Source organism: Alligator sinensis, unplaced genomic scaffold (genome assembly GCF_000455745.1).
Source record: "Alligator sinensis unplaced genomic scaffold, ASM45574v1 scaffold512_1, whole genome shotgun sequence".
NCBI classification, from domain to species: Eukaryota; Metazoa; Chordata; order Crocodylia; family Alligatoridae; genus Alligator; species Alligator sinensis.
This window is the reverse complement of record NW_005842063.1, coordinates 2,105,662-2,117,365: the sequence shown is the minus strand read 5'-3', so window position 1 is coordinate 2,117,365 and position 11,704 is coordinate 2,105,662. Positions and strand designations below refer to the sequence as shown.

The following is an 11,704-nucleotide window of genomic DNA, read 5'->3' as shown; positions in this document are numbered from 1 at the left end:
ATGCATATTGAGGAACTCCGTTTACTTTCTTAATGTCGATGTCCTGGAAAAAAAGCAGGCCACATTCAGCAATATGCCAACCAAGAGAGATTCAGCTGTATAAACTAGATCTAAATGGATTTTTTTTTAACCAGCACTACTTAATTAATATTTGTATTGCAGGGGGGATTTAAACATTAGCAGACAGCAAGAAGGTGCACTGGTCTGTTGCTTTTCATTCCCGTGGTAAAACTGGACCCTAAGGACTCAGCAAAAGCTCTTCATGTTGAAAATTTAAAAATGGAAAATGATGTTGGTGAACACCCAGAAAAACTAACCTGACCCATTCACAATAAACAGTAGCTTTGTTTAACACTGTGTTAAATAAACCAAGGCACTCAGCACCATAAAACACAGCTTTTTCACCTACAAAGGTGGAAGGGAAAATAACTTGCCCCAAATCAAAGCTTGTTTGGGAGTCAAGAGCCAAATAAGCTTACTTTTCCAAATAAACTCAATTCATCCTGTTTCTAGAAATAGAGGGAGATGCTGGGCTCTTCTCTTGAACCAAATTGGTGCTGATGAGGCAAAGCAAAAAAGATTAGGAACTCCTGACATGTGACCCCAAGAGGCCTGAGGCTTGCTCAAAGACTCACAAATGCAGTAAGAGGAGAACAATTAATGTATAATAAAACCTGGTTTTAATCTATTTTAAAAAACAGCAAGTCCAGAGTTGACATGTGGTCAACATTCAGGCTTACTACTAGTACTGGCATACATGCTGGAAGTCTCTGAACAAACCCACAATATTATGATTCATTCCAAGCTGAAAATAGAAGGTAGAGGGTTGTTGTTTTTTTAAATAGCACAAGCTTCCTCTGAGAACTATGTGCCAATGCCAGCACACTAATTTGAGCCTAAATGTTCAAATATTCAAAGTAGACTAATTTCATGGTTAATAAATTTAGGGAGAAGGCACTAGTTTAATACAGGGCTCAGCCTGGAGGAGCTCTTTATCAAAAAAACCCCTGCAGGTAAGCAGGGAGAGAACTATTGGAGTTTGACAGCCCAAACCTAATGACTTCAGCGTAATACTAATAAAGGGCTACAATTTCAAAAGTTTGAAGCAGCACTTCTGCAACCTTGGCAAATTGTACTTGTCCAACTCACCCTAGGCAAGCAATTTCTTTTGACAGGCAAATAAAATATCATTACTTTGTCCATTAACCTCTCAAAAAGGAAACAAAATAAAAATCTATCTTGTGCCTGACCTGTTAACGCTTTCATGGGAATTCTGCGCTGCTGCTGCAATCCAGACCTATTAGATATTTTAACAGCACAGAAGTATTTCACATAAAACCAGCTTGCAACACACTGGACTATTCTCATCATCAAGTACTGGTACGAACTGGTAGCAGTGCAGCTCAGCTGGCATAAGATGAGAAAAGGGTTTGAGCCATATTCGGCGTGCAGACTCACCAATTAGTGCGGATTTCGGTTACAAAGGTGCTGTGATATACAGAGCTGTCAGACAGTTTCGCCATAAAATGGAAGTCATATCTTTGCCGGCACTCAATGTGCAAGGATGTCATGACCATTTTTAGCTAGAGGTGGCACCCCTTCTCAACTGAAAGGCAATACCTCAGATGCCAACAACTGAAAGGTCTAAACAGAGTGAAAATAGTGCCGAGTAGCCATGGTTACCATTATTACTAGAATAACAGCGTACTCAAAGTAAGCTATCACTGCAGAAAGTCAGATACGGTAGAAGGTACAGTACTGTACAAAGTTATTTTATTCTTCTGGAAAACTTCTCTTAAATCCTAAAGGTGGTATTATTCAAAAGGGAGTGTGAAATAAGGGGAGAGAAGGGAATTAATCCTCTGTAACTATTTCACTTGAATAAGCTTGTTCAATTGAGAAGCCAAACTCCTTCATGTCATCACTAACCATTCTGCTTATTGTCTTGTTCAGTCCCATTGTTACTGAACAGGCTGTCAGAGCTGATTGCTACTTGCACAAGCAAGCAAGCAAAGTCTTTGTTTCAAAAATCAACAGGAAGCTTGGATTTCGCAACAGTAACAATGACTAAACATGAAAATAGAATTAAGCACATTTACATCCATGATGGATGCTAATGACTTCTCTGCAACTCTCCTCTCTTGAAAAAATTCCTTAAGTTTCTCATAATTGCACACAAGCGAGGCCTATTTCCATTCCAAAGTTACTTCCCTGCAATGCTGGTATGCTAAAACATCAATTGAAACTCAAAGCAATGTTTCTGGGTGTATCAGGGCAAGGCAAATTACTTGGATTGTGGCAAAACTCAAAAGACTAAATTAATTGTGTTCACAGGCTCGGAGTGATCAACATTACATTGCACTCTCCTTCTCATTTAGTTAGTTGCCGTGCACAATTTACACTGAGATCAAAGTCAGAAGTAGTGTGCGTGCCAAAAAATAATTCACGTACCACTATCCCACCAAAGCGCTGAAATATGTTGCGGAGGTCATGATAGGTCGTGGTTTTTTCCAGGTTCCCAATGAAGAGAGTTCGTGTTGCTTTGGGGTGGAATTCATCTATCCTTTCATCCAAAGGGCGAAATTCATTCTCGCTTTCTGTTTCTAAAGACAAGAGAGATGGGGAAAACCTTTAAAATATACTGAGGTGTTTTCAGTTTCTTCTAAACCCTGTTTTTGGAATAGCAGAAATGATGTAATCACTATCTTTAACAAAGACACAGCAGGGCACTGGACATATAGCAGACCTCTACCACCACCAGGAGTTATAAATCTGTCTCAGGCCACTACATGAATGCCAAGGAATCTGGACCTTTGGGTGCCACTCACTGAAAAAGGAGGTACGTTCCACATCAGCTGTTCTGGAAAACATACCTTTAAACAAGAATAAGGTATTCTATTGCCAGGAATTAATTCAATAGGCTTCATTGTATTCACGTGAGTGCTGATTTGGTGCATGGAAAATGTACTCTCTAACTGGTCTGTTTAACAGATAATTATGTACAATAGGTTCCATTATGCTCACCGAAGATAAATCGAGAAAAGCTTAACTTGAGTGCCCAGAGTTAAGGCTTTCCCAACACATTTATTCACATAGCCCAGGGTCTAAAGAAGGCTGTCCTCCCTTCCAACAGCACTTTGACAGGATTCAGTGCCACATCTAGACCCTGTTCCCTTTGTTTCGCTGGAACAAAGCAGATGAGCAAAATGAAATCTGGTGGTCACAAGGAACAGGATGGCAGATGATGGAAGGCTTCCTTCACTGAGGGCTTGTGCCTGGAATGCTTTTCCTGTCTGACCTGCCTAGCAGCAGACCAGTGGCATCCACTGTCCCTGTTCTGGGATTTATTCTGGCACATTTCCCAGCTCTTTTAAATTATGCTTTTTTCTTTCCTTTTTTTTTTTAAACCAAAGTGGAGTCATTTTAACATTCCTTTTATTCATTTGCTGCCTCTTACGAGAGTTCCTATAATCTTAACATGGTAACGTGTTTAGAGGGAAGTATGAAAATCAATGTCATGTTTTCTGCTCACCTGGTCCTACCCAGGCCGTCACTTCGATCTGCATGCCAAAGAACAGCTTTCCTTTTGATGCGTTCAGTGCTTTTTCCTGGTCCTCCTGTTGGCGGAAGAACACCAGTCCATACCGCTCCTCAGAGGCCCCATGAATCTGTACAGATGTCACCTTCCCATATTTCTTGAACTCGTGGAAAAGTCCATCCTTAAGGCTTGTGTCTAAACCGCAACATAAGCATTAGTAAAATGCAATTATTATTTTCTAACAAGGTAACGTTATTAAAGTAATGAAAGATACAGAGGTAAATACATTGAAAGAGCAGTAAGGTTGCAACGTCAATGAATCAAAAGTTAAGAGTAGCCCATGCAGCCAGACTCAAAAGTTGCCCACACCTCCCGTTTGCATATGCATTATATGCAAATCTAATATATGCATTATCTAGTAATATTTTACTATGTGATCCCATACTACTTTTTCCACAGGAACTCTACCCTTCACTCAGTACAGGATGAATGGTGATCACCTAAGATGCAACTACTTCATTTCACCTTCACTTTTGAGGTGTAACTCACTGCCTTATTTCTGAACAACACTCAAACCTTCCACTGAATTATTATTCATTTCTTTGTGAGTCTTTTTATGGTGCTCATCACTGCAGCTACCACATCCAAACATTAGCAAACATATTTCCACATCCACTTTGGAAAATGAAGGGCTATATCTTCATTTCACAGATGAGAAACTGAGGCAGAGAGAAGTTATTTTGAGTGCCCAAACTGAAATGGCTATGGCTTGACATTTTAGAGCACTTTGTATTTTGTATGTCCAAAGCACCGTTCCCTGTGACTACAATGGCAGGTGTGAGTGCTGAACCCAACGGTCTCCAGTTGAACAGTCCTGAATCAAGAAACCCATAAGCACTGGCCACTTGCGAAATTTAGATCTTGTCTCCCTTTGCTTCCTAATCAGCTTGCTTCTTCCTCCTCCTCCTCCTTGTTGCCAGCAGCAGAACTGAGAGCACTGAAGACCCCTGTTCTCAGGGCTGGGGCCACAGCACCGCTCAGCAGCAACTGCACAGACAGTTCTGTTCAGCCCAAATAGGCCTAGGCTGGTAACACACTCAATTCACATGAAATCTCTACAGAATTGAGCAGCCAAACTCAAGCAAGGCTCTAGTGAGCACGCACAAACCAAGATTTTTCAAGGGTTTATCATTTGGCCAAATCTTGGCAGTTTTTTCCCCTGGAAAGAAGACAAAAGGCATATGACCTGATACAAGGCAATGTTCCTGCCAAACTTCAAGGCTCTTATCCAAAATATGGAAACGTTACAGGCTCTCAGGCAAAGTGACTGAAAACATCTTTTTATACATGGAGAAAATTGATTTCTCCTTGATCATATTCTTGAAAATGGCTAAACCATTTTTTGCTGAACTTTTTCAAGAATTCAGGCAGAGGCAAACACCTGGCTTAAACACAGCAGCCAACATTAAGGTTGGTAAAGTTAAAACCAATTGAAAACAAGGGTTTATAATGACATTATTGGGCAACTTTAACAAAAAGCTGTGCTGCCAGCTACATAAATAATATGTGATGGCCTGGACATGACATGTTAACAGCAACATAATTTACATCAGTTTTATACATCGGTCTAAATTGGAGATCTGGAGCTAACGGACAACTGGTAATACTGGGTAGGTGCGATGATAGCACCGCACCCCTAGATGGCAGAGGAGCATGTAATGGGCCTGTCTGCACTGAGCCAATGGCTCATCTGGGATACCAGTGAATACACGGTTACACCAGTGTGTTTTTACTGCTGTTTTTTCCCCCAGGGTAACTCTACACCATATTCTATACCAATGTAGCTGTGTCATATGTCTAGCCCTTGGCTTCATTTTCAATGATGCAAGGAGAAGAGAGACTCCCAGTGACTGTCGTAAAGGAAAGCTGCTCAACTGCAAGGCCAGAAGCACTCAGAGGTTTACTGAACTCCTGAAATTTTTGTCCTGTAGTAGTGCTGCAGTCTCCTTGTATCCTTCTTCAAACCTAAATGCTCTTCACATGTAATCGGACACTTTCATTACAACATTATGACAGCAGTAACCTTGTGACTAAGTTTCGTAAATGATGGCTCATTAACCTGCACTTATACTTCCCTATGCAATAAGAAAGGATACTGGCAAACACTTAAAGGGATAGGTCTATTTAAATATTAGGTCAACACGATGGAGACTACAGATCTATTCAATTCCTTCCACTAATCTCTCTTTTTCTATTACAACACTCTGAGGAAGACCTCTTTCCCACATGGGTTTTACCTGTTGAGCGTACTGGAAGATTTTGAACCTTGATCCCAAAACTTTTACGGGGCTCATCTTTCTCCAGAGATGGAAGCAGCTGGGATGTGGGTGCTGGAACTGCTGTAGACTGAACTGACCGTGCTGGGGACTCATCACTTGAACTGCTGCTGGAGTCACTACTGTAAAAGAAAAAAATTCAAAGGCTACTCAGCGGGAAAAGAAACAGTGTGTGACTGGAGACTAATGGGTGTTTTTAAATATTAAAATCATAAAAAGTCAAGAGGATTTTATTCTACCAAGCAAGAGTCAGATACGTTGACTATAAATGGTAATAACTGGACTAAAATACGGCTCACATCCCCATGTCTATCTCACCGCAGCAGCAAAACCACGAGAGAAGGCAGGTTCTGTCTGTAAGTTAAAATACCTATCCTCAAAATACCAATAAAACTGTGTTAATGAAGGAAACTATTTGAAAAGGATTCTTTCAAAGTATTTCCTTTTTCCACTCTCAAATGCCGAAAATCCAGTTTCCGTAACACACCCCAGCCTATACAATGGAATTCATAATCATCCTACAAATATTCTCTTACAAAATCCTCAGAGGAGACAGTCAAGGAAACAGAATATGGGTAAAATGTCAAACAGCTCCTGTTACATTCTGTGACAATGGAGGAGATTTAATTAAGTGTAATACAGTGCTTCATCAACTTCGGAGCTGTGTGGGAAGACTGAAAAAAATATACAGGGTACACAGGTCTACTGAGGCCTTAAAATCCCTTTCAGCATTCTCACACATAAAAGGAAATGTTATGGCAATCCCAGGTGCTGCTGTCAATCTGGAAATTGGCTCCACAGTTTCTCCCTAATGTGGCAGCTACATCTTTAAAAGAAGATTCCCACCCCTAAATAGATGACACTGGAAACTAATGTCCCTTGTGAGAAAACCAAGGCAAGTTTTTGCCAACTGCTCGATAATTACCTAAACGTCTGTGAGTCATCAAACACTGTTTACAGACTGAGTCTCAACAGGGATCTTCAGGCTGAAGGGTTATGGTCCTAAGAACACTTTTGCATGATGCAGCTACTCCGGAATAAGGACCGTCTGCCAGATCAAACCAGTAATCAGTCTAGTCCAGTCTGGCTGGACACTGGGGCTGCTGCCAGCTACTTCCTAAAAGGTCAAAGAAATCCCCTGCCATGAATAATTGTCACAGACTTGCCCATTTGGAAAACCGTCTAATACAGTCCTTACCAGTCATCCTTTCCCTTATGTGGCATGAGAGTTTACCCCACTTGTAAAAATATTTTTTTTTAATGTAACTGTGAATATCCTCATTCTCCAATAAATAAGTCTTTTGAATTGTGCTAAACATTTAGCCAAAGTGGTAGTTTGAACTTAATAGTGTTTTGTATACAAAAATATTGTCTTAAATTTCTTGCTTTTCAATTTCTCCTAATGTTCCTTCAATGCCATGAAAGCAAAAATAATAAATGTATACATACACAAGTGCCATAACAACAACAACTACAATAATAATAATAATAATAATGGGGCCAGACTTGATCTTGCAGGTCCCTTCTGGTCCTTCAAGTCTATGAGTTTAATAATAATAAGGGACAGCTAATTTATCTTCATTGTGCCATTATTTTACATATCTATTATGCCCCCTCCCTACATTAAGCAATATCTCCCTAGGGAATCTATTTAGACCGCTAATCATTTTTGCTCCCCCAATCTAGACATGTTTTACTTTGACTATATCATTTTGGACACAATATTCCAGATGAGGGTATATACACGGTGTTTTAATACTGATGGCAATACTTCTTTCCCCCAGTCTTCCTGCAGTGGAATTTTTATTTTCTTTTTATATTCATTTTTTCTATAGCTTGAGCAGCAGCAGTAACAGAAAGACCCCGGTCAAAGTGCAGACTGCACTGTCCTAGACCTGTGACTCTCAACGTGGCACCCTCGGGTGTCTTGAGATCCTTTCAAGGGTGCTGCTGCAGGGTGCTACACAAGGTTAGCGCTGCTATGTGTGCAAACTTGATTCCCAAATAAACCCAGAGATTTTAAATGGGAATAGACAGTGTTAAAAACATTCTGGTTTGTTGAAGGCTCGGAGTTCTTGGCAACATAAGTATTTTACCGTAGCCAAAAACTGAGTGAAAACTAAGCTGACATTTTCCGAGGGGTGCCCCAAGCCTACTGAGGCGTGCCTTGAGCCTAAAAAAGGTTACGAACCACTGTCCTAGATACCGTGCAAACCATCCTGGTAAGCACTGTCGCTATCTGAAAGTGCTTTCATTATGTTTAGAAGACAAGACAGAAAGAAACAACCAACCAAGCTGCTGTATTAGCTGTGGTTTGTATTCTTAATAGATTCTAAACCTGTACCGCCCCAAAGATATGTCTGCCATTAGGAAAAAAGGCAAGCTCCACCACTCCTCAGGAGGCTTGGCAGTGAATTAAATGAGGCAATATTAACAAAAGGAGTATACGGGAGTATTGGGCGAATTCAAGGCACTACTAGTTAATAGAGAAGTAAATATCTAGTACAGGAGTATGGAGCATAAAGGACTTTTTCCAAAGTGGGGACTGTGCCCACACTTCCACGGATTTCCCTGGGAGTTGTGGGTGCACCTTTCCCACTGCAAATCATGTCTCAGGTCTTTAAGAATTAGTTGAAAAAGATCCACCCATTCCACAACATTCCAGAGAAATGAAGTTTTACCAAACTTCCTCTCTAGGTTTTTCCAGAAAAAACAAGGCTGATAGACCAGCTCCACAGGCGAGTTACTTTCCTTTCACTTTTTGTTATCTTTTTTAAAGAGAAAATTCGTTTTTTCAGCTGAAGAAACACACTTCGAGAACTTTTGCAAGTCTGAGCTTTCAGCTTCTGTGGATGGGTGTAAAAAAGGCATGTTTAATTTTCCCTGTGCTACAACTAGAAACACTGCCTTCTACACAGCTGCAAAAAGTAAGAGGCACTTCAAGCCATATCCAGTTTTTAAAGCACAAAAAAATAAAATTCACAAGCTACAGAAAAATGTCCCATGTAAGCAGAATGAGAACATACTGAAAACACTTTCCTGCTGTCAACGCATAGAAAATAAAGGCATTTTACTAATTTTTCTGCTAACAAGAGCTATGCGGTCTTTCCTGCCCAAGTGCAGGGAGGCTGAACCCAATCATCGGCCCTTCCAGCCCCTAATAACTATGAAACTGCAGTAATTCATAAAATGTTTAGAAAGACCAACATTTAAGAAGCTAAAAAGTTTAATACAGGAAGACAACAGGGGTTGTTATTTAAACCAGGGGTAGGCAAAATGCAGCCCACGGGCTGGATGCGGCCCGCCAGGCCATTGTATCTGACCCGTGGGGCCCCTAAAAAATTTAGAAAATTAATATTTATCTGCCCCTGGCTGCCTGTCATGCAGCCCTTGATGGCTTGCCAAAACTCAGTAAGCGGCCCTCCGCCCAAAATAATTGTCTGCCCCTGCCTTAAACTGTACCACTCATCATCACGTTCCCTGACAATTTTTATAGGTAATCAGTATGGGTTGTGGCAAGCCAGAAAGCAACATAAAGGAATTGCTTACAGACTGTATACATTCATTTTCCACATCAAGCTGTAATGTAAAAATCAGGAGGCACTGGCTTAATTTTTTCACAACCAAACCATGCCCAGGCACACAGCTTATCCCCAGAAAGGGCCACCTTGCTCTCGACCATGCATGAAAAATGTCAGGCGACAGGGACAGGCAAGCTCCTGACCTGCCATAACATATATGGACTGTACAGACAGAAGGTAGAGCAGAGTGGCCCTATAGAGACCGACTGGTTCAGCGAAGCATAAGCTTTTGTAGGTATCAACCTACTTCTTCATTAGCACATGACAAAGCGGGCTCTGCCTTCTGCCCGTCTCCAGACTAACACAACTCGCTCCCTCTCTCTGAACTGTACGGGAAGGTGTGGCTGTACTGGCAAAATGTTCTAGTATCAGATCTGACCTACAGCTTTACTCACATGTTATGTGTTTCTCATAAATGTCTTATTTTGTATGCAAATGTATCAGGAAGCTGATGTTTAAACGAGGACCTATTTTTAGCCTGTCACTGCCTGTCTTTTATCCAGCTGGGTTGCATATAAACTTCTGAGAGTGAATTGCTGTCATCCCAGTTCTCGTCATGGCATCCCACTAACATCCAACACGAATGGCTTCACTGTAGGCGCAACAGAAGGACAATGGGGGCTACTGAGGAAAGTATTTTTATTTTAATAAAATTAGCTACAGCAAAGTGAATGAAGAAAAGTGCATGTTACCTTCAAGTTGGCTCCAATGCAAAAGGCCTTTTATTAAAAAATAAAATAACAATAAAATACTGTATAGCTAGTGCTATACAGTAATGCTAGTGCTAGTAATACTAGTACTATAAGCAGGGATACTGGTTTTCTCTGATAAAAGAAAAATCCCCAATTTTCAGGTTAAAAAAAGTAACCCCCGAAAGCTTGCTAAGAACTTTTTTCCAACTACTCAGTTGATCTAATAAAAGTTGGTCTAAAGAACCTTGCCTACCCAAAATACACATTTTTTCTGTGATTAAAATGAAATGCCTCTAATACAGAGATGTGTGTATAGTGGTGTTTCATTCTGATGACGGAACAATGCAGATTTTGGGTTACTTTTTTAACCCAAAAATTGGGGATTTTTTTTTTTTTTAATCAAAGAAAACCAGGATCCCTGGCTATAAGTAATACTATGTAAGATGTATGCATTGTTAGTAAGCTAGACAAAGTTTTTCTTTCTCCCTTTTTTTTTTTTAATCAAGGTATAACTAGTGAGTACTAGATCTGGCAATCTGAGTAAGGCGAGCAGGCCCCTACTCCCGCACAGAGCCCCAGAGACTTCTGTGACTCCACTTGTATGTAAGGGTCGGGCCAGGGGGATGTGCCTGCAGAAATGGAACCAAAATCCGTTGTGGTTCACGGGAAAGGAGCAAAAGTCATATCGAAGAGTTTTGTATCAGATATATTCAATTCTCTCTGTATTTGACTAATGGCCTCTGAATAAAGCGTTTACACCTTTCCTTCCACAGAAATAGCCTGTCATCAAGTAATTGCATTTTTCAGTTCTAGCAACTGACCTATAAAGGTATTTTTATACGTGGAAAATGAAAGAGAAAGAATACAAAGTGAGCTCCTTGCTTTGTTCCCCAGCAAAATGAGATAAAAGTGAGACTCCAAACCAGTCAATGTACCAGGATACCTGCTGCTCCTTGTCAATGGCAGGCTGTGCTGAATCAAGGGATCTCACAGCCTACCTTAGACTTCTGCAATTTTAAAAAGTGGGACAATTGTCGTTTCTGAGAATTGATTTCAGAACTGAGTCAGCTGTAATTGCGGCACTGAGTCAGCTGTAATTGCGGCAGCTGCCGTTATTATAGCAACAGCAATGAGGAAACACTGTAGCCATTCATGTAAAATAAATTACAAAGGAGCATTAATGCACACTGAGGGCAATGTGCTGCCAAACTTCAGGTTTTAAAAAGCAAGCCCCTTGTAGTCGAACTGGGCAAAAAAAGCATATGAAACCCTTGTGATTTGTCAGGGAGGAAATTTGTGCCAGATTTTCAACATAATAAATATTAATATATATTTATTTTAAAGTGGCTTAGTTATAACCCCCTTCAAAAAGAGCTTAAGCAGAATTGGTAACTGATCCTAAATTCTTGTAGCGGTACTCCATCCCAGACATTCATTTTTCTCCACATATAATTGAAATCAGGAACTCTGCCTCCATCAGTTTTGATTCAACCCACAGTTGCGGTAATTGCTAAGAAAAGATCATTTTCTACATAGATGCTGTAAACATAGGACAAC

At 40.5% G+C, this 11,704-nt stretch overlaps 1 protein-coding gene across 1 annotated transcript in view; it reads right to left on the bottom strand.

The window, feature by feature from the left end:
• Positions 1-11,704, bottom strand: part of SPEN (spen family transcriptional repressor) — a 79,106-nt gene that overhangs the window by 20,740 nt on the left and 46,662 nt on the right. The window contains 4 exon segments of the mRNA XM_006023203.3: positions 1-43; positions 2,452-2,603; positions 3,533-3,733; positions 5,836-5,996. The exon segment at positions 1-43 is cut by the window's left edge and continues 77 nt beyond it. Coding sequence (XP_006023265.1) covers positions 1-43; positions 2,452-2,603; positions 3,533-3,733; positions 5,836-5,996 — 557 coding nt within the window.